The sequence below is a fragment of the Pleurodeles waltl genome, chromosome 5, assembly GCF_031143425.1.
Source record: "Pleurodeles waltl isolate 20211129_DDA chromosome 5, aPleWal1.hap1.20221129, whole genome shotgun sequence".
NCBI lineage: Eukaryota > Metazoa > Chordata > Amphibia > Caudata > Salamandridae > Pleurodeles > Pleurodeles waltl.
This window is the reverse complement of record NC_090444.1, coordinates 1013625566-1013648343: the sequence shown is the minus strand read 5'-3', so window position 1 is coordinate 1013648343 and position 22778 is coordinate 1013625566. Positions and strand designations below refer to the sequence as shown.

Below are 22778 nucleotides of genomic sequence, written 5' to 3'. Positions count from 1 at the left end.
ATGCAGTTTTACACCATCTTTAGCCATTATTTATTTTAAGCAAAGTACCATAATGTTGCTTGACAGTCACTAGAAAAAACTAAAAATTATTCCCAAAATCATTAGAGCAGGTATCTGAAATGTGTGGAAAAGTTCCCCAAATGTCCTAAGTTGATTAAGGGAAGAGGCTTTCTCCACTGCCAACATTTGACCTTTTGAGCAAAAATGTAGGATTTACGTTTGGTAAGTTTGAATAATGAGGGTGATTTTATCCAACAGATTGAGTGACATCACGTAGAAAGAGTGAAGCTCGAGTTGCCTACAGAGTCACTCGGATCCTCAGGATGAACATCTCCTTTATTCACAGTTACCCAAGTATAATTTTATGTGTGGACCCCTTCCATTACACCTTGTTACCATGCTCCGGTGACCAGCACAGAGGTGGAGAGGTCATAGGTAAGCTGTGCACAACCTGTGGATCAGCCACACAAGACAACCACCCTTGGCGTTAGAACGCCCTCTGCTCAGTTATAAGAAGAAATAGCTGGCATCCTGCCCCGTCCCTATCCACCCTTGACACCACCTCAATACTCACTTTTCTTACTGTTCCCCACACAACAGCCCCTCTGTTTGGCATTCTGCTACCTTCCTGCACCACTCTCTGTGCGTTCCCTTCTTCTCTAAATTAGAAGCTGCCCCCGCTTTCTTTGAAAGCATAGGACGGACACCCCCCTGACGCAGCCGATCATGTTTTCCCTGTACTCATGTGTCTGCGTAGACCCAAATTGACATGAGAGATTCTAGGTAGTGACACAAAAATGCCATTCTCATTTCTCTGCCTCTCTTGGATCTCCCAAGACCCATGGAAGACAGCAGACAAAATTGGTGAGAGCTTGGCTTCATGGCCAGGCGATTTGTTGCGTTGTTGTCAAAGCAGTGGGTACCTGGTTTCGAAGTTAGTCTTCTGTTTAGTGGTTTCCTTTGTAAACACTTTTTATGCCTCACTTACTTCTGAGCCTTATGAATAGGGGTTTGCGAAATTTGCTTTGTCGTAATTATGTGTAAATAACAAAATATGTAAAATTACTCGAAATGTAAAACTAGGATTTGGCACCATACGTTAGTGCACACTGCATGCTCCATTCATTCTGGACACAAACACACATTTTGCTATGGACGCGGCGTAATTAAGCCATTTGGTGTAATGTCATGATTTCAGGAATTTTGTGTAACATGAAATTCATGGAATTACACCAGCGGAACAAAATTTTACCCAGGAATAATTTTAAACCTGGTAGAAAATTGACGTGTGTAGCTATTGTATGTAACAAGTGCTCATTGAAATCTGACCCTGCCCTTGATTTCCTCAACCAATTCTGAGTGTAATGGATCTCTAAATAGTTGGCAATCTTTGCAATCATAGGAGGAACTCTCCTGTAAGAGATTTACAGCTTTGAAAGCTGGACTGTGTGAATAGGGCTCCAAGAGTTTTTCTCTTATGTGTTTTAGAAACCTGTGTACAGGATCTAACTTGTGAGATATTCTCGGTGACTCAGGGTCCCATACTCAATATTACAACAGCCAGACAAGATGCCCTAATTTCAGTTGTGGAAAGTTTAGTATGGTCTTCCTTACTGTTTTAATCTTGCTCACGGATCAGAAACATGTTGCAGGTGTGGATCATGCAAGCTCCCTTTAATTGTATAGCAGAATATACCTGCCAACTTTAAAAAACTTTTCACTAGGAGCCTTCAAGGGGGACGAGTCCTTGAGTCTGTTACTGCCTAACCAGTAGTGGAGGCGTTTCTGATATGTGGTGCTTTTGAGGGGAGAAGGGCAGGGTCTCGTGCCATCATTGCATGACTCCATCCTTCCCACCTCCACCCAATAATACAAACGTCCCTTAGCAGTGCTTAATTTGCTCAAAGCCCTTCTCTTAAACACGCGGCTGCTGTAATTAAATCTGCCAGCGCTGAATACTGAGGCAGCGTAATCCTGAAGCCATCTCGGGCCTCTTCAATCCATTTACGGCCACCCCTGCCCCTTCAGCTCATCCTGCAACTTTCTGCTTTCTCCGTTTATGACGCTTTTTAGTTTTTCCTTCTTCCGTCTTTCCCATATGTGTCTTTTGCTCGCAGCAAAGGCTTGAGGCATAAGAATAAACCCCGGCCCTCACAAATAAGTGCCGGTGCTCAGCAACGGAAACAGCAAGCACAAATTAAGCACTGCCCCTTAGGCGGCTGTCACTGTCGCAAGGAGTGTGCAAATCCTGTGATTGCCTTTGACAGTATGGAGCCTGTGCACACAAACGGGAAGCCCATCCTGTGCAGGGAACGAACATGTGAACGAAGAAGATATCTTGTGACCCATCTCGGCAAAAAGTGTTTCAAGCATGCACCCCAGGTATTTTGAATAGTTAAACCAGTCAGCTGAATCCCGTAACCTCGGATTCCTAAACTGTGACTTAGTTAGACGAAGCTTTCTCGTTAACAGGAAATGCTGTCACAGGCTGATTTGTGTAGTTAGATGAAGCGGGTTCTGCAGCCTTTTACATCCCAGAGGAAAATGAGAACTCCCTTTGCATACTTTTATTAATCCTTTTTTTTCCTCTTGATTTGTGCCAGAGACTCCCTTCAGAAATGAAATCGGCAGTACTAGCGACAGAGAAAGCAGCCGTGTTTGCTGCATTTCCTGGGTTTTTGGCGCCTTCTGCTGTTTAATTGTCAGGTTTGCTCTGTTTTCAGTGAAAATCTGATGATAACAACTAAACAAAGCAGTTTCTGTATGCCTGCTACTTTTTCTGTTTGGCTTATTTATCGTGTAGGCAGTTTGTACTTTATATCTTTCGGCAAGGTTGATGCCTGTTGCAATCTTTCGACCAATTTAATCAATGTTTCAATCGTCTTAATAGTGCATTTATGATACCTTTCTTCGACAAGCAATGTTCAGTGAGGTCCGTGGTGTCTAGCAAGAATTTCAGGATTAGAAATTGTTCCTCCCCATCCAAACCTTTGCAGTATTTTTCATTTTGTATAATATATATATATTTTTTTTTACCGGAGACTTAAATCAGAGGTTCCCACTTGAACCTCTTGCGCTGGGATGTTTCCATTACTGTTCTTGGATATCTATAGTGGTCTACTTTACATACGTCTGGGGGAGTCTAATTAAAGCTACTTGCTCTGATATTGCCAATTAAAATTGTCGAGTCCTTTGTTTTTTAATCGAATGACACTTATAATTAAATAGAAGATAATGTCTCGTTTCATAATCATTATCAGAAAAAAAACTTTTTACTACAGTGCTGCTACTTAGAATGCATTAGCACAGATTACATGAAACGTGATTAATTGCATCGTACGATTTGATGGCCTGAGCAATAGAGAGAATTGTCATTGGACAATCCGGAAACTTACATGAAAGAATTGTATTGAGAGCAAGCTCAGTAGGATTACATTGCTCGTGACTATTCAGACGGAGGTGCAAAAGATGTGCGTTCGGCCTAATGCACAAACAGGTGTAGTCCGTCTGAGCTCCAGGCCTCCTCGGCATAGACACCACCACATCGATTTTACTGGTACGAGAAAAGGCACTCCGTTCTTTGGTTTACAGCAGATTTTAATCTTCCTTCTGATTCTGAAAGAGATATTGTATTGCAGTCTGTATTTTATGGACTTCATCCATAGCCTGTTGTACTAATTATTGCCATCAGTGACCAGGCAAGCACAGTTCACACACAAACAGAACACATTAGTCCAGAGGTTGGTACCGTCCGATGTGAAGGCTTGCTGATGGATTCGAAAGCAAGCAGTGTTTCAGACTACAGTGCTGACCCACAATGCTGAATACTTGCTCTACAAGGGTGACCTAAATGGTCGGACCTTTCCTCCACTAGATATCAGCGACATTCATTCTCCATTCAAATCTCTGTTCAGAGAGGTATTTGAAATCTATGACATTAAGTTTTGACGGTCTCAGTATTTCAAATTGATCTGTATCCCCCCCCCCATGTGATAATTAACCAATGGCCTGTACAGCTTCTAATCAGTGTTATTTAGACTGCCTGAGATTTGGGAAAAAAACACCAAACGAAAAAGGTTAAATGAGTTTCCTAATTGCAAACGTCTCCTACAGCCACTATCTTTTGAACTACACGACCGAGCATTCAGCGCTTACTTTGTGCCGCGGTTGCAGGTGGTGCGCACTAGCACTCAGTTTGGTGACTGGAGCATATTTTTCAACATCTGGCTTTCACCCAGAGGAAGAAAGCAAAAGACAAAAATGGGAGCAAGGGGAGGAAGAGAAAAATACAAAAATGGTGGTAAAGAGTGAGCAGGGCTAAAGTGTATGGTAAATTGAAGAAGGTGCATGAAGTGTGTGTTTTTTTTTTTTTTTCTTTTTTTTTTTCAAACAAACTAAGCACTACCCGAGTCCTAATCGTGGGTTCTTCATTTCGTACAAACTGTGTGTTTCTGGGTAACCATGTAGCTAAGGGCTTCATTTAGACCTAGGTGGGCTGTTTTAAATTCTGCCACAGCATTTAGGATGTCCTCCGCTGCTGAGGTGGACTACTGCTCACCATACCTAGAGATCCTGTCTCAGTGGCACATTCCTGGCCATCGGGGGAACTGCTGCCTTCACGGCTCTGTTGAAGACTTTCCCTGGTGGTTCAATGGAGAAGAAAAAGTGTATCGACCTCTGCCCTAAGGTGCACACTCTGAGGTACCTGGATTAGTGACTTGATACATAGTGGGACCATCAGTGTAAAGTTTCACTCGTGGTGCCAGAGGAGGCCTTACTGGTGAAGGCATGATAGACTGACTCTAAATAGCGTGTGTACACTGGGAGTTTGTGGACAAAGCACACCGCTACCTTTTTTGGGAAGTACCCTGTCCACCAAACTCTAAGGCCCTCAGTATCTTAAGCGGCCATAATTGTGCAGGCTTAGAAGCCAGAGGAAAACCAGCAGCAGTTGGTGTATCAAAGCACTGTACCTTTCTATTCAGTTTGCAAAAGCTTACAGGGATTCTGTTTGCTTCATTGTATTAGACGTATCTACTCACTCTCCCCATGCAGTGCTTGTGTGTGAGGGCTCAGGTCCCCAGCACAGAGTAGAGAACCTTGATGCTGGTGCGCCTAAACAGTGCAAACATCAATTCTGTATAGCTTGTGTTTTACTGTGTACAGTAATGCTTCTGTCGGAACAAAAGAAAGACCAAGCTCCCCTTCCTTTTTATATACTCCTTAAGCGTGTGGCACCCTCTTACCTCAATATTTTACAGTGACATGATGTCATGTTAACAGTTGTTGGTATTGACCACACAGGTATCAAGACTGTATTTACTGCTCTAGCTTCAGTTTTCACATATTAGAGAGTTAGAGCCACCACGTTATTTTCGAGGTCGATATTGGGAATGGTCAAAATTAATAAATGTTGAAATTACTCTTACTTAGTGGATGGACAGATTCTTGCTCAGAGATTATGATCAGATGTCCAGTTGACCACCATGGCTGCTGCTTTTCAATAAAATACTCTTTGATAGCCCAATTTCTAATCGTGATGTTCTCTTTGCTGACTTGGTTCTACTGAAAACATCTCCACAACACAAATAAGAATGTATCACATGCTGTAGATGACTAGTTACAGCCAAAGGCTATACCGGTTATTAGAGGCCCTAAAATGGAGTTAAAGGCCTGAGCTGCAGGTGAGGGCCTAAAAGGAAAAAGAGCCTTTATCAACCCGTACAGCTCAAGGCAGAAGAGGCATAATGCAATCAGAACATTCCACAAAGACAACCATTGGAATAATACAGTAGAAGTCTATATCAGCCATTATTTACCATGAGCCACTTCAATGTCTTCAATGAAGCTCTAAACATTCCAGTGTTCTAATTCCTGTGATGGGCCATCGCGGAGGGAAAGTATATTTCACTTAGTGCTCACTAGGCCTATCAATTGGTATAGGTGTCCTTTACGGGGCTGCTCAGAGAATGTCCTATTAGTCTAACTGTAAGACTTTAGGTAAAGTAGCTCAGAATCTGCTAAGGGCTGCATCTGGATGCAACACGGTTTTTCTCTTTTATCTTGTTTGACATAAAATTTAGCACATGAGGAGGTTTTCTCAGTGTCCATGGAAATGTGTTCATCTTTGTTGGCCAAATGCATTGCGTGCCTTTCTACTATGGTGGCAGTTGGCAGCAGAGTGAAAGATTGCTCAGTTTGCATCATGTGGTGGTATGGCTTTTTTTTGTCCTGCATGTCACCTTTGACCAGTATATGTGCCTCCTAAAGATCAATTGGGGTTGGACTGCAAAGTAGCATTGAAAACAAGCGTATGTCTGAATTGTGTCCTTGCTAGTAAACCCTGCAAGTCAATTATAAGCTTACCTTTCCAAATGAAATGCTAATATGTGCATGCTAGCCATGTTGGCCTCTGTCATGAATGCACCTGAGTTGAGCAGCAAGAACCATTGAATTGGAAAATAATTATCACCTAAAAGTACCTAGGAAAAAAACAAATTGTGAAACAACTCTATAAGTGAATTAAGGGCCTGATTTAGAATTTGGCAGAGAGGGTAATCATGGTAAACGTGACTAAGAACCCTGCCTCCCGAGCACAGAGGTTCCATTCAGTGTACAGAGATGACTACTAATTCGGCGGTCGTCTCCAAATTTGACAGACAGAGTACCATCGGGATGCCATCCTGACGGACACTACCCTGTCTGCCAAACCCTAAATCAGTTCTCCGGTTTTACTCTTGTTAACCACTGGCAGGGTAGGCCACGTACAGTGCAGAGAATGGATATGCGGCAGCAAACATCAAACCAAAACCAATGTTTACATTCATCCAGTACCCTTGGCTGTGCACAAAATATGTCAATATTTCTAACAGTTTAATTTTTAATTGTTGAAAAGTTTTTCATTGCATACATCATAAGACTAATTTGCACGCTTAACAAGCTGAAATTCATCAAAACTGTAAGAGGATAATAATAGTGCCCATTTAAAGGAAAATGTTTTTTTAGCAACGAGAGTTAAATACTTTTTGTGGATAAAGCATGCTTCATCAACTGTTGCGTTTTGCAGGATAAATTGTAATGTTAAGGCGTAATGAAACCAAAAGTTCAATGAAACTTTTTGGTCATTTTGAGAAAAAAATCAAGGACTGCACAGCGCTTTCTTTTGCAGTGTGGTAGATTATAAATTGGATTATAAGAATGAATGAAGAATCCTGTTTATGAACTGTGTTGCAGGACTCCAGCCCAGATGTGATGCCAAACTACCCCCTGACTCCAAAGCCAGACACAAATTCTCTGGATAAGCCCAAACTCAAAGCTGGTGGCTCAGTGGAGAGCCTCCGGAGCTCTTTAAGTGGACAGAGTTCGATGAGTAAGTTCAACTTCATACGATACAAGCATTGTTGTAACGGAAGACATTGGGTAACCAAGATCTATTGCCTTTGTGCTTTAAGACTTAAATAACATGTGCTTTAGAAGGTATGTCTTTGGACAATACCCCTCTTTACCCATTTTCTCCTAAAACAATGGGGAGCGTGCTAACTAATAGGATCATACAGATAAACAGATAAAAAGATGATAGCCTGAAAAATAAATAATTTCATGTTTGCAGACCAGTTCAAACCAGTCGAAGTTTATTATATGGTGACAGATGAAAATCACTTTGTGTCTGCTTCAAGGGAAAACGCAGAGCTTTAAACCGTTGATTGTTATTTTAGACCTTCAGGTAAGACGGATGTCCATTTGACTAGAAATCAGCCTCACTTGATGGCAACAGGCATAAAAAATGGCAGTCTCCTCTCAGAGACATGTCATTTTCATCCTGCCAGCAAGTGTCGTTATTAAGAGTTACCTATATCTTAGTACTCATCTTTTGAAGTGCGTGATGGTTGCTGTGCTCAATGCAGGCCTTTGTGCATGTTGTGCAGTGGAGATGCTGATGGAGTCATTCTTGCGAGGGTGGTACCGACTCATCTTTTCATCCCATCTTCCTCTTTTGTGTCATGCCTTTTTTGTTTTTGTTTACTTTTTATCGATGAACTTTTAATCTTTGTTTACCTATCAAACCATGCCGGTGTGTTTAGGTGGTCAGACAGTGAGCACAACAGATTCTTCAGCTAGCAACCGGGAGAGTGTCAAGTCAGAAGATGGTGATGATGAGGAGCCTCCATACAGAGGCCCTTTTTGTGGAAGAGCCAGGGTGCACACGGATTTTGTACCAAGCCCATATGACACTGATTCCCTAAAACTCAAGGTAATTATTAAGATTGTTAAAACATCCTTGTGCCTTTAAGAAAATATTTTACTTTATTTTTAAGTTTTAAGTGGTAGCATATTTTTGTATGATTATGAAACTTGGTTTTAGTATATATTTAAAAAATGCTATTGCTTTTGCACTGTAAGTAGGCAGGCTTGACTTTCATGTCTTGCTTGAAGGCACCTGTACCTGTCTTTTCTGCTCAGGAGAGCCAGAAATACAGTCAGATAACCCTTGCCTGATGAATATGCAGGTGTGTGCATGGACTTACTTGTGTTGTGTGTTCTTTTGCATCTCCATGGAGGCAATGATTTTTGACAGTACTTCACACAAGGTACGTTTTTGTACTGTACATCCCCTACGCCTGTTTTCAACTTCACAGGCCTAGAAATCAGCCACTTGGAAAGCAGAACAGGCTTCTCAAGAGGATTGGGCTGGAGTTTCTCTTTATGCATTGTTCTTTCCTTGCATTTGCTTTGTCTGTCTTGGAGATTCTTTGAAGTGTCTAGTGAGTTAAAAGCTCTTTCTGCTGCAGAAAGGAGACATCATCGATATCATCAGCAAACCCCCAATGGGCACATGGATGGGCCTGCTGAATAACAAAGTTGGCACCTTCAAATTCATCTATGTGGATGTCTTAAATGAAGTGGAAGAGAAGCCAAAACGACCTACAAGACGGAGACGGAAAGGAAGACCTCCAAAGCCTCTGTCTGTTGAAGACCTTCTGGAGCGGATCAATTTGAAGGTTAGCTTAATCTTTACAATATGACCTATCAAACATTTGAATTCATCATCTTGCTTATTTTTCGAGACAGCTCAGCCAATTAGACTTACCCTATTTGTTGATCTTTTCAGTCATGGGTGTGGGTTTTGATAGTTTTATGGTGTTTTTTCAAAGCCTCATACATTTATTCTATACAGTAAAGATTAGCTTCACAGCTTCCCTGATAACACCGTGACATTTCCTTTGTAATTACATGGTTTCTCATTAATACCAAAGTTTACAGGAGCCTTGCTGCTCTTAGCATCATAAATGCATTCTGGGAACACTGATTGAGAGGCCGGATTTTGCAGCACGTTTGATGGATCCATTCTCATACTTTTTGTATCTTTAAAATGCTTTATATTGTTACATTTCTAACATACCAAAGCATCAAACTATACTCAAAATTGAATGAAAATTATTACCAACAGCTAAGTACAATCAATTTGCATAGCTCAACATTAGACGAAGCCTATAATACTGAAGATAATATAGCTGCCTATATTATCAGTAGCATTGCAACATTTTATGTAAGTCAAATGGGGAAAGGAAAGGGAATAGAAAAGGGTAAATCTGAGTGTCAATAAATAATTATATTGATATATGGAACAAAATTCAAGAGTATGAGAGTAATGCAATATTACATGTGTAGAAAAACATCAGCTCAATCAAATAATGCTACACCTAATGTGCAGCAAGATGTGGAATAAGAGAATGTTTGAAAAAGTCAACCACATTATATAATCCAAGTAATATTAAAGTTCATGTAACTGCTGACCTAGATGTGGATAAATATAAAGTAAATAATAGACATATTATACTTCTCCAAATATATACATTCGGGAAATGTAAATTGGCCAAATCGACACTCTAGTTATGGCATAAACCATTCCACTGAGCTTTATAATCTTTTGTTTAGGTTGTTCCAATTTGTTGTAATCTGTTCGAATACAATTGCAAATACTAAATCTTAATATTCTACCCTTCACTGGAAGTATCTTCTAATCTGACACCTGGATACCCAAGAAAATATTTTGGAACAAGGGAGAAACTCTAGTTTTCATAACCTCCAATAAATTCCAAAATGTGACCAAAACTCATATGCTAATTGGCACTTAAAAAACTATGTGTAACAAATCTACTTTAGGACAAAAGTCATGACCAAAATATCTTTTTCACAATTTTAACTTACTATACACTTGCACTGTCCATTAGAGCCATACTCATGTGTTGTGCAGTTGCACAGTTTCACTTAGGGGCTCCAGTAATCCTGCCATTCTGCCAACATAACAGTTCCTTTTTGAGTTGTTATTTTTTTTTTATTTAGAAGTGAAAGTTAATGTGCATACTTTTGGGTTTGTTTGACAACCAACACTATAGCTTCCTACCCTTTTGATGCAGTAGATTTCAGTACGATATTTTTCATGAAAAGCAAAAATAATGGGCTCAATTCACTAAGCGGAATTTGGTTTTTAATGTATGTTTGCAACTGATTGTACTTTTTATTCTATGACTGCCAGGAATTCACAAGGGAACATATGTTTGTAAGTATGACTTTCTCCACAACTAGTGCTTAGAGATCTGCACTCGTAATTGCCACTTTAATGCTTTGGAAGTGGGAGTTCCAAGGCGTAGATTTCTTTGGAGGCTTAGGAAAGCCCTCAAATGTATATTTGTGAGCGTTCCCAAACTCTTCTCTGGCCTCTTCCCACCCTGGAAATGGTCAGATATTTAATCCATCCAAATTCTGGAGTAACTCCCATTCCATCATAGGAAGAGGAATGGTTCACACGGAGACTTGGTGAGTTGTAGAAGAATGTGCATTTCTCCTGGTGAGATATTCTCAGCTTAGAATGCCACACAAGAGGAAGATGAGCCTTCACTAAAACTCTCTTGCCAAAGTACGCCTGAGAACCTGTACTTGGTCCGACTCTCTAGGTGCACTTCTTTAAATGTTGGTGACTAGGAAAATGTAAAGGTATGCTAAAGTGGAAGTGTAAACGTCTGCCTGTATTTTCAATTTTTTCATGAATATGGACTTTGTGTTTATGTTCATTATTTTTGTGGAAAGGAAGAGCAAGGTGTGCAGCAGGTCACTACTGTGGAAGACAATGCAGTCCTTTTAACTCTTGAATAAACAGCAACGTAAGGGCGATGCAGAGCGATGTTCTTTCCATTGCTTTATATTTATTATTAGTGGCAGAATATATCATATCAACTTAGTGCTTATAATCTAAGTGAAAACAAAATTAATGTTCCTAGGGTGTACCAAAGTGCATGGCTTGAACTTTTAAATCAATGTCATCAAGGAGCTCCGGGCAGTGAGAGTGATCTATTGATACTCAACTTTCATGTATTGAGCATTGAAGAGAAGCATTTCTGCTCTGCTTCTCAGGCCTTTTAAAATGTGCGTGTCTGAAATTGTGCAGCCTAGTGACCTGTAGTTAATGAGTTCGGAGATGCGAGTCATAAGGATCACTTCACCAGTTGGGGGATAATTGAAAATTCATTGTCTCAGTCGAGGGCCTGAGAGTCTGAGGCCCTGAAAGAACCTGCTATTTTTCAATGAAGGCCCTCTGCATTGTAAACGAAAGGCAGCGTTTGATTAGAGAGTAGTAGTTATTGAAAGGACTAGTCACACAAATTTCAGTTCTAACAGTGCAGGCAGCAGGTTGAATAACTTCAGGCATGACATCAATCTGTATAGAAGATCGCAGGATGCCATGTTCCATGAACAATTCCTAGATGCCTCATAAAAGTGATCCCAGATTCAGTGTTATGATGAGACCAAAAGGGCCCAGTAACAAGGGGTTGTGGTGCCATTTACAGTCTTACTGTAACTGGACAGTATTATTGCACTGTTCCCAGGCCATTATTAGTTTTTACATCTGGAACAGGGAATAACATGCCAAAATCAGTGTTACCACACTTAATCCAATATTTATTCCTCAAATCCTGGCCCATTTTCAAGGCAGATTTCCACTTGCTTCTTGCAGTGCCTGGAAAATCTGATAGAGACCTCTAGCTGCAGATTCCTTACCTTAGAATATTTCCCATATTTCAGACTGGATCAGGAAAATCTTAAGCAGTACCTCTGCTCACCAGTAGGTGGTTTCGATCTGCTCCGCATTGGTGTAATCCACACCAGAAGTGACATGCACGGTGACTATGTAGGTTTCACCCCAGCATGCTAGCATCAGCTCTTTTCTTTCTGTGCCATATGCGCAGATCCAGAGAGAGCTACTTCAGCCCATTTTGTTGGACCATTTTTTTTAATGCTGATTGAAATTCTTTTGAGCTTAGCTCCCAGTATGCTGTAGTGATGTCCCCTAAAAAACCTGGAGGGTTTAAACTCTGTGGTTCCTGTCACAAGCAGATGTCTGTGAACGACCTTCGCCTTGTTTGTCTCTGGTGCCTGGAGCCAGCCACGACTCCAAGGCCTGCCCTAACTGTTGAGTGCTAAACCATAAGGCTGTCCGGGAGCACACCCTGAAACTCCTGGTCACCCATCGCTGGGCGACTCCCACTGCTCCAGGTCCTGGTTGCACAGAAATTCCCAGGTCTGCTCTCAAAGCCGTTCCTTTTGGTCATTAACGTCCTCCAGGTCATCACTGGGTAAGTCACATGAGAAGTTGAAGCGCACTTCAACTTCACTGCAACTTTACAAGTCTTCGGACAAAATGCAGGAACAACACCACAAATCTATGCCACGCTCCTACTCGCCTACAGTGAAGGCCCATTCTGCTCCTTCCACATTTTCTCAGAGCTGGAGCGACCACCGCCAAGCTTAAGGAATGTTATGAGGCCTTGCACCTAATATTTCTGTGGGCTGAGCCCCCTGGAGTGCCTTTGGTCCCCATAGGTTTGGCAGGTGTCCCGATTGGATTCCTACCGGTGGGTTTGCCCTTGCTGGCATTCCGGGCACCGGATAGGCTCCATTTGCAAGTCTGAAACCTTCCCATAGCCCGTTTGGATGGTGCTATTCCCGGTGCCACTGACACCCCTCTGAAGCACCAAACCCATTGTTATATCCGACTCATACAAAGTTGGACCTGTGTCGCCGTACATTAACTACAGTGCTGACTAGTACACAAAGCTGACTGGAACACAACCTTCCAGATTGTAAATAGTGCTTGCCTTTTTTGATAGGGCCTGTTGGGAATATGATTGGAGTGGATCTGATGATCCCCTGGCGATTGTGGCCCTGTTGAAGAGCCTAAGAATACATGATATGAGACACTGGCAGATGCCAGTGGTCTAGCCACCTCTCCAGTCACTAGTCCATTCTCTTCTCATGTGACTACAGAGGAAAGGGCTTCATTGTCCTTGGTGGTGAGGAGGGCAGCTGAGATTCTGTACCATACGTTATCGTCGGTGGCAGTCAGGGCAAATGTCTTACTTCAACTAGGAGTTGCCTCCAAAGAACCTCCTCTTCTCTTTAATGAAGCCCTCACTGGTGTCCTGATCGAGGCATGGGCCAAGCCTACACAGGGGCTCCTTTTCACAAGATGATTGCCCACCACCACCCTCCTCCTTGGGAACCAGCTTTTTTCACCCAGCAGCCGACCCCGGGGAGTCTGGTTGTCCAGACCTTCACATCCAGAGTCATCCCTAGTGCACTCCCTACCCCACCACCAGACAGGTAATCCAAGAGGCTGGACAGCTCCGGTTAGAAGATTTTCTCCTCTACCAGTCTTGCATTGCGTGCAATTGAACACCATGTTCTGCAAGGGTCAATATTTTCCACACAGTTTGAGATTTGATGGCTCAAGTGCTGCCCATGGTCCCAGAGAAGGCCTGAGCCGTCCTATCCCAGGCTATTGCCAATGGCAGGGACACAGCAAAGTTCACTACACACTGCAGACTTGGTACGACCGACTCGCTAGGTAGAGCTGTTGCTTTTCTGTGGTACTCCTGCGCCACACCTACTGAGGTCTACTTGGTTTTCAGTGGATGTTCATGTATCTCTTGCCCTTCAATGGCACGTACTTGTTTGGCAAAAAGGCAGATTCAGCAGTCAATCACTTTAAGGACAGTAAGGCCACCATCCGGTAGCTGAGACTCTTCATGGTCCCGCATCAGCCCACTCTGGCCTTTTGCCCCTTTTATGGATACGGTAGAGGGGCTACCAATGTCATTCATTCCCGCCCGGCCAATAGACTCCCTAGTCCTTTTGTGGCCATGAACCCCATTTGCACAAGCCCCGTGGCACCCAAGACCAGATATATGCCCAGTACACTACCCCCTGGTCCTTCATGCCCCAAATCCTGGCAGCTGCAGCCTCCAAACCCCTTCAAGATGCCCTCTCAACCTTCACAGGCAAGCAGCTTGTGGCAGGATCAAGCACCACCTGCCCCGATGACAGTTCATAAGCTCAGACACACAGGTGCTCCAAATAGTTCAGCGGGCCACACCCTCCAATTGACCATACCACCATCCTCAGAGCAGCTCATGGACGACTACCTCTCCCTGCTGCATCAGGAGTGAAGGCTGTTTTGCCAAAGGAGCTATTGAGAGGGTGCCAAAATTAGAAGTAAATTGTGGTTGCTATTTTTGCTACTTTCTGGTGCTGAAAAAGGACAGAACCTCTGCCCTATACTAGGTCTGTGCCCTCTGAACTACTTCCTGAGAAAGGAGAAATTCAAAATGTCATGTTGGCTCAGGTTAGACCCTGCAGGCTGGATGGTAACGTTGGACTTTCAGGATGCCTGTTTTCACATACCTATCTTTTTGGCCCACAGAGTTTACCTGCAGTTCACAGTAGCCCTCGAGCACTTTTTGTTCACTGTGCTCCCTTTGGCATTACTAGCACCCTTCTGGTATTTACAAAGGTGGCAGCTGTAGTTGCATCCTATCTGCAGATGTCAGGGGTTCCAGACTTCCCCTATCTCGCTGACTGGCAGTTGAAGAAGGCCTCACCCCAGGCAGTCGTCTACCTCCAGACTATCGGAAACCAGCTGCATTGGCTGGAGTTCACTATCAGTGTGCCAAAGAGGCACCTGAATGCCCTATCATGCTCCAGTTCATCTGAGCCATATTGGACACAGTGCTGTTTCGGGCCTATTCTGAGCGGCAAGCCAAGGGAACTCGGACTATGTTTCTTATGTTTCAGCCTGTAGCCTCATGGCCTCCTGCATTGGGCTTATAACACATGCCCGCTGGCGTATGTAGGCTCTGCAGTTGGACCAGAAGTTCCTGTTGGCAGATATTTGAGGGAATTACAAAAGATCTGCAGTGGTCGCTGATGGACCACAATTGGGGCAGTAGCAGACCCATCTGTCTTCCCGACCCAGAGCTCACAGGGGTAACATGTGTCTCTCCTGGGATGGGGCAGCCATTTGGGAGATGTGGCAATCAAAGGACACTGGACTTCGGTGGGGTTTCAGCTCCACACTAACCTATTGGAATTGAGTGATTTGCTTGGCATTGAAAACCTTCAAGGGAAGGCTGGTTCAGGTGTTCATGGACAACACCACTACTATGTGGTATGCAACAAACAGAGCAGAGTAGGATTGTGAGCCCAGTGTCAAGAGGCCCTGCATCTTTGAATATGGCTGGAACTGACTGGTCGTAAAACACCTAGCGAGCTCGATGAATGCCAGAGTGGACAAACTCATCCGTCAACACCTCAAGGATCACAAATGGCGTCTCCGTTTGAAGGTGGTGCAAGGTTTCTTCAATGAATAGGGATGATCTTAATTAGATCTATTTGCCACTGCCGAGAACAGGCGTCATGTCTGCGAGCTGGAGTTTCCAAGGTGGCTGTCGCTCGGAGACGTGTATTTTGTCTCAAGTCGAACTAAGGCTTCCTGTTAGAGTTCCCGTAGATACTTCTTCTTCCCAAAGTTCTCAAGAAGATCAGGAACGATCGAGCCCAAGTCATTCTTGTGGCTCTAGGTTGGGCACGGAGAGTATTTTATCCCGAACTCTTGATTGCCAGTATCAGTCCTCCAATCAGGCTACCCCTTTACGAGGATATCATGTTGCAGCAACATGGCAGGGTTCTACACCCAAACCTGCGCATTGCTCCGCCTTCATCCATGGAGAGTGAGCGACGGCAAGTGTTTTGACCTTCCTTTGGATGTCTTTGTGGTCATTCTGAAAGCCAGGCACCCCTCACCAAAGATGGTATACACATGCCATTGGGGCAAGTTCATGTCTTTGTACACTGTGACAGACATGTTAATCCTCTCTCTGTACCTTTGTCTGCGGTATTGTTTGTTTAATCTTTAGCCCGCCAAGGATTTGCTTTGGGCAGAGTTAATGATATCTTTTGGCCATATCCGCTTTCTTACTGTTGCAGGATCGGCCCATTCTGTTTCAAGTCACCAGTTGTGATTCGTTTCCTGGAAGAACTCTGGCACGTTTCCTTCCAAACCCTTCATTATGCCTCAATTGGCCTTGAATTTAGTTTTAACATTTTTTTATGTGCTCGCCCTTTGAGCTCACACATAGTTGCCCTCAAAGTCTCGTGACAATGAAAACAGTCTTCTTAGTGGCCATTAGATCGTCCCGCAGAGTTAGTGAGCTGCAGGTGATTTTTGAGCACCCTCCATACACTAACTTCTTTCTGGTAAAACTGGCTGTTCGCACTTGTGCCTCTTTCTTAACAAAAGTGGTGACACCTTTCCGTGTCAGCCAAAGTATCACACTGACAACCTTTTTCACCCTGCCCCATCCTTCCATGGAGGAGGAGAGAGTCCATTGCCTGGACCAAAAGGAGTGATGTCATTATGCATTTATTGCACCAGAGAACACAGATTGGATTATCAACTCTTTGTTCGGTTTCAGAGCGTGCAGAAACTGACCATCTCCATGTAGATTTCGCTGTCTATTTACATCTCCTACACACCGGTCAAAAAGCAACCTCTGAGGCTCTGCTGGCTCATTCCATCAGATCCAAGGCTGCGACCAGTGCTTTAGCTCATGGAGCCCCTGTCCTGGATATCTGTCAGGCTGCGATCTGGGCATCACTGCACATGTTTACTAAACACTGCTGCCTTCACAGAGGTGTCCATTGCAACTGGAACTTCACCCATTTGGTCCTTCAGGACCTCTTGGTCTGAATCTGTTCACAGACCCACCTCGGGAGTGCTTGGGTATTAATTCTAAGGTAAGGATTCTGTGGCTAGAAGTCTCTTTCAGATGAACATGTTACTTACCTTCGGTAATGCCTTATCTAGTAGAGATGCTGTCTAGCTGCGGATTACTTACCAGTCCTCCAACGTCCGCAATTATTATTTTTTCTTGAAAAGTTTCTGTATGTCCTTAGTATCTCCACAATGGTCAGTCAGCCTTTAGGCTTGGATCTGTGCATGTGACAAGGAAATGTCATGAAAAGAAACTGATGTCCCCTTGCTGGGGTTGTGCTTATATAAGCACCACTTACGTCAGTTCTTCCACAGCATGCAGTAGATCGATGCTTCCTACTGGCAAGCAAAGGTACTACTCAAGAGTTTCCAGATCAAATCTGATGTCTGGGGAATAGTCTAAGGTAGGGAATCTGTGGCTAGATAGAGTCTCTACCAGATTAGGTATTACCGAAGGTAAGTATCATGTCCTTCTAGGCCACTTTTCCTGTTTTATTGGAGAAAGAGCTGTTTTGGCTGAAAACTGAATTACTGGCCCACTTGTGATAGGGTCTAAAGGCTTTATTTCAGAAACACTGTATCCAAGACATGCAAACGTTCACACAGATTGCAGAACAGTTTATTTGAACTTCATGATTCAGAAGTACAAGTTGAAACACATAGGGGCCAATTCACAAAAGGCATTCATGAGTATGTGAAATAGCATTCCTATTCTGTAACAATTAGTAAATATAGAACAAACTGTGTGTCCTCTTTGCAGTTTTACTGATAAAGGGTTGGACATTTTGGTAGCAATTCCCAAAGGCACTTTTGAATATATGAATTAGTGCTCCTGTCCTACTAGCTCACATATTCATTGATGCCTTTCTGTAGTAATCTTATAAACAACAGAACCCACCTTGGTCAACTCCAAATTGTCTGATTTTCAATATTGTCATTTGTGAAGCCATAATTTAAGTGATCTGCTTCTTTGTGTCAAACATTAAAAAAACTCAGTCATCCGTGACTTGATAGCCAGTTGAACTACACTAACCCAAGGTTTGAGACACCTCAACATTGCATCTAAGGGATGTGAGAGCACAGCATGGGCGGGCTGATTCGTGCTCTTAATAGGGACCCAACTGCTGCTTTCTGTTTTTTCCAATGATCAGTTGCCTATATTCACACATCTTCGTTGGTACTAAACCTAGTTCACAGTGAGCACTTTCTAAGTGATAGTTGGAAGATTTCTAGTTCTAAAGAAACATTGATGATCTTCAGCAAGTTTTGGGTATTTTAAATTATTATCATCCAGTTTAATTACAGGGAGGATTTGCAGAGTGATCTTTGTCTGCAACGTCACTTAAACTGCAAATTTAAGGCCTACATATTTTGTTTGTTTTTTAATGCATCTCTCTGTTCCTCCTCTTCTGACACAGGAGCACATGCCCACTTTCCTCTTCAATGGTTATGAGGACCTCGACACCTTCAAGCTGCTGGAAGAGGAAGACCTGGATGAACTGAACATCCAGGACCCACAGCACCGAGCAGTGCTTCTGACTGCAGTGGAGCTGTTACAGGAATATGACAGTAAGTGTGTGGCAGAACACACTCCAAGGAGGTGCTGAGGGTAGATTCTACATGTCAGTGATTTGCTGCAACCCGTGCCTTGTGGCTTTTGGGATGGTGGCATCATACTCTTATTTTTAAGCAAGGAATGTTTCAAGCAGTGGAATGATCGACAATGTGTTCTGTCTTACTAATTAGTATGTACCGGTTAGATGTGAAAAATGTGTGTTGTCTCCTGAGTTCATTTTTCTTTGTCTGTGAATATTAAAAAATAAAAATCAATAATGATGGTTAAAAAAAGATGTGTTCCCAGCAACTCCATTACCTCAAGCACTGACCCTTGTTTTGTGTGTTCTAACTCAAGCATTCCCTTAACACTAAGTCACCTTACTTTCAGGTGTGTAACTTTAATAATGGGATGCTATTAGTTAAATTAGTTTATTCTACCGGCTGGAAACAACATGGGAAATCTTTGTGATGTCCACGAGTGGCCTTACTACACTATAGGCAGACTGTGGGCACATCACATTTGTTGAGGCACAAATGTGTCCATGCTTGGGATGGCACTCGCAGGGTACATGCAAACGCCGACTGATTAAAACTATAAATAGGAGTACAATCCACATTTTATCACTAATGTATTATAACGAATAAGCGCAGGACAGACACAGCTCTCGATTCACCCCCCCCAACCCTCCAGCCTGTACACAGTGCACATAATACAGGGTAGTAATAAATGCAGAATTGTGTGTTTCCACTTTTAAACATTTCCTTTCACCACACGGAACAGATTTTCCTTGTAAAGAAAACCCTTCCCCAGAAACACTTGAAACTATGACTTTGGTGCTGACACTTTCAATAGGAGTTAAGGTAACATAAAGTTAGGTTTATTGTCATTGTGTGTTTTGGGAATTGATTCCTGAGTTTCAACTTTACCTGAGGAGGGGGTTGAAGATTACAGAACATATTCCATATTTGCCTGATAGGCCGTCCACAATAACAGCTGTTGTCAATTTAGTATTTCCCTACCCGTTGGTAAATCGTGCAGTCGGGGGTGAAAAAGGAGTCAGTCTCATTGAACTTGGTCTTCTCACAATAAGCATACAATATACAATGACACAAAGCTCCCCTGTAGATGAGAACAAAGAAGTATTGCCTGCCTATGTTTTCCATGGATATCTAACTTGAAGGGATACAGGAAGGCTCCCTCATTATTGGTTCCCATATATGGTGATGTGCTTTGTTGGACATGTGTATAACATGCTTAAATACTGTTTTTGTCACATGTTCACACTGCTGCCGAATGGGTAATGGAAGCATGATGGCCTGGGGTGGATGATGGGAATTAAAAAAATAAAAAGCTAGATCTTCAACTGTTTGTGAAACAGTAGTAGATTCAAAATATATTAGGCTGGGAGATGACATAAGTTACGGGGGTCTTTAGATATTGATTACATCCTAATTGCAGTGACTGAGAAAGAAACTGAGTGTTCACAGTTTGACTTCTACAGAGGTATCTGCTTCATCTCAACCACAGATATGTCTGATTGGTCAATGTGCCATATTTCGACGATAAAAGGAACATTGTATGTCTAACGGTCCCTTTTTGCTGTTGTGGGAGGGTTGGTATATGCCCCAGGCATGTCCTGTCCTTGAAACAAAATGACTCAGGAATACAGCACCCATTTTCTGAAATTCGGGGCCCATTGTGTCAGTGTTGGTAGAGGGGGTGATGTCTGGCATTGTCCATGCCTTAGTGGCTGCCCTGATCATTCTCTAGGAGGCTTCTACACAATGCCCCCTACTTGGCAGTCCTTCTGTTTCTCCTTTATATCATTGAGAAATCCAGTGGGCCTTCTGGAGACGTCAACCATAGAATCAAATCAAATGTATTAGCACAGAATATTTAAAACACCCTCTTTAAAACCTGCTGTCATACTTATGATAAAATTATCATTTCGGGATCCAAAAAAGCATACGTGTTTACAACCAAATATTAAGAATGAGCATAATGTTGTTAAGGCAAAAGAGCTTTAACGTTCTTGAGTGGACCATGCTATCATATAAAGTAAATGTAGGTAATCAATGACTTAATAAATGTGTAAAAATCGACTTTTATATTGTATCTTGTATACCAGCTGTTTTAATGCCTCTCTTTAAAATAATACTTAAATACTTGTACAGCTGTTTTAAAATTGGGCATATGGTAAGAAGAGGAATCCAGATCTCCTGGTTGAACTGGCATCGTTGATATATTATATAAGGAGCAACTCTGCCAAACCTTGTGATCTATTTGTTCAAAACACAGATTAATGAACTCCATCTAATTTGAAAGTATAATTCGCCCATTCAATATTTTTGTAGTTTAATATTGTAGTAGTTTGTTCTCCAACACGGGCCAAATTTTAATGTACCAACTCACCTTTTAGCTTCCATGGGACTGGAACACTGAAAATACATTTGTGCGAGAGGCTTAGAGCATGGTATCAAGCAACTCAAGTCATTCAGTCCCTCAGTGAGTTGGTCCCCCCGCCAGTAGAGGTTCAGTGTTAAGATATTGAAACAAATGTTTAGACCCATTTCTAGATAAATAGTTGTTTACATTTCTTTCTTTGAATCTGGTTTAAGTATTTGATTGTAGCTAAGGTATCAAGTTGGGATACAGGAGGAAACTAAATCTAGAGGATTTTCTAAAGTGAAGAAGTATTTTAGCGCTTCCCATCTCATCATGCCTAGAGACGCCACATTAGTCTTATAAAATATCCAGCTGGTCAATAGAATGAATTTGCCTCACCATATTTAGACTGGGGGCTCAATTGTTGGACTTAGTTCAGTGAGGGAATTATTTGGGGAAAACAGATTTTTATTGAAAAATGTCTATTTAAAAGTGGTTAGGTATCTAAATTCATACATTTCATTTAAAACACTTAGTCCAAAAAGTAATCAAAAAGATGGTAAAACTACTTTTCTGTGCAGCCCTACACGGGTATATGTTGACCATACTCATTACACAGCTCTTCCTTAGGCTCTACAGCCATGTTGTTCTAATGGTGAAGATGGGCCATGGTCAAGAATAGAAATTCTCATTGTATTTTTTTAAATTAAATGTTTTATAACTAAATGTTTTGCAAGTTGCAAACTAAATAGTTTCCAAACATTTTTTTATTTAAAAAACGAATTGGTTTTCCAGTTACTAACGTCACAAGATTACATGCAAAGCATGCAATCACACCATCATCCCACACACCCGGCATGGCTCTTTGGCAATATGTGATTCATCATGCGAGGGGATTAACTACCTATTCCATAGTATGCCATCCCTTTGTCCTATATCCAGGAGTGCTTCCACAGGCAGCCACTGGCTGTGTCTATGGGCTTCTCCAATTCCGCACACAAGTTCCCTCCCCTGCGCCACTTAATGGTAGTGGGCAGTGTGTTTAATTCCCATGTCTGAGTAATTTCTTGTTTGGCCACCACTGTTGCCAGCCCGATCGGGGATCAATTCCTAGAGCTATTATCAACCTCCTCAAGAACCCCCAAAGTGCCTATGTGAGTTTAAGGGTGTTGGGGGTCTGCAGTATTCGTGTCAAAGTATCCATGGAAAAATTGCCAGTAGGATACGATTGGGGGGAAGGGGGTGATTCGGGGTGCTTGCCACACAATATGGTAAAAGTCGGCACTCAGTCATGGGCATTTGGAGCACTCTGGAGTTGAGGTTCTGCCAGCATCAAAGCTGATGCTGGGGAAGGTAGGTGGTGTGGAGGTAAATAAGTTGTATGAGACTAAGCCTCATTATATTACTTTTTCTTGGGGGCACCCGTGCCAGGGTCCAGTTTGGGTGTTTTTTGTTTTTATACAGCTTAACCAGTAAGCCTGTTTACCATTTCCATAGAAATACTGTTGTTGCAACTTTGATATTATTCCCTGTTTCAATGACCTGTTTTACATAGCAAGATCATACATTCGTGGTTAGGGGAGTCAATGTTTTATGTGCTCAACGGTAATTCCAAATTCAGGTCAACGCCAATCGCAGTTCAAAAGACAGGGGATCTGTATATTTTAGGTTGGTACCCCAAATTGTCTTCTAGGTCGAAGTGAATACCAGCAAATCAATGAGCTAATT

The 22778-nt window shown here is 42.4% G+C and overlaps 1 protein-coding gene across 6 annotated transcripts in view; it reads left to right on the top strand.

Annotated features, from left to right (window-relative positions):
- The window catches only part of SASH1 (SAM and SH3 domain containing 1), a 536180-nt gene that overhangs the window by 455044 nt on the left and 58358 nt on the right, over nt 1-22778 (top strand). For all 6 annotated transcript variants that reach the window (XM_069235189.1, XM_069235188.1, XM_069235187.1 and 3 more), the window contains 4 exons: nt 7234-7369; nt 8082-8251; nt 8790-8999; nt 18526-18676. In XM_069235189.1, coding sequence (XP_069091290.1) covers nt 7234-7369; nt 8082-8251; nt 8790-8999; nt 18526-18676 — 667 coding nt within the window. The remainder of the gene's footprint in view (nt 1-7233; nt 7370-8081; nt 8252-8789; nt 9000-18525; nt 18677-22778) is intronic.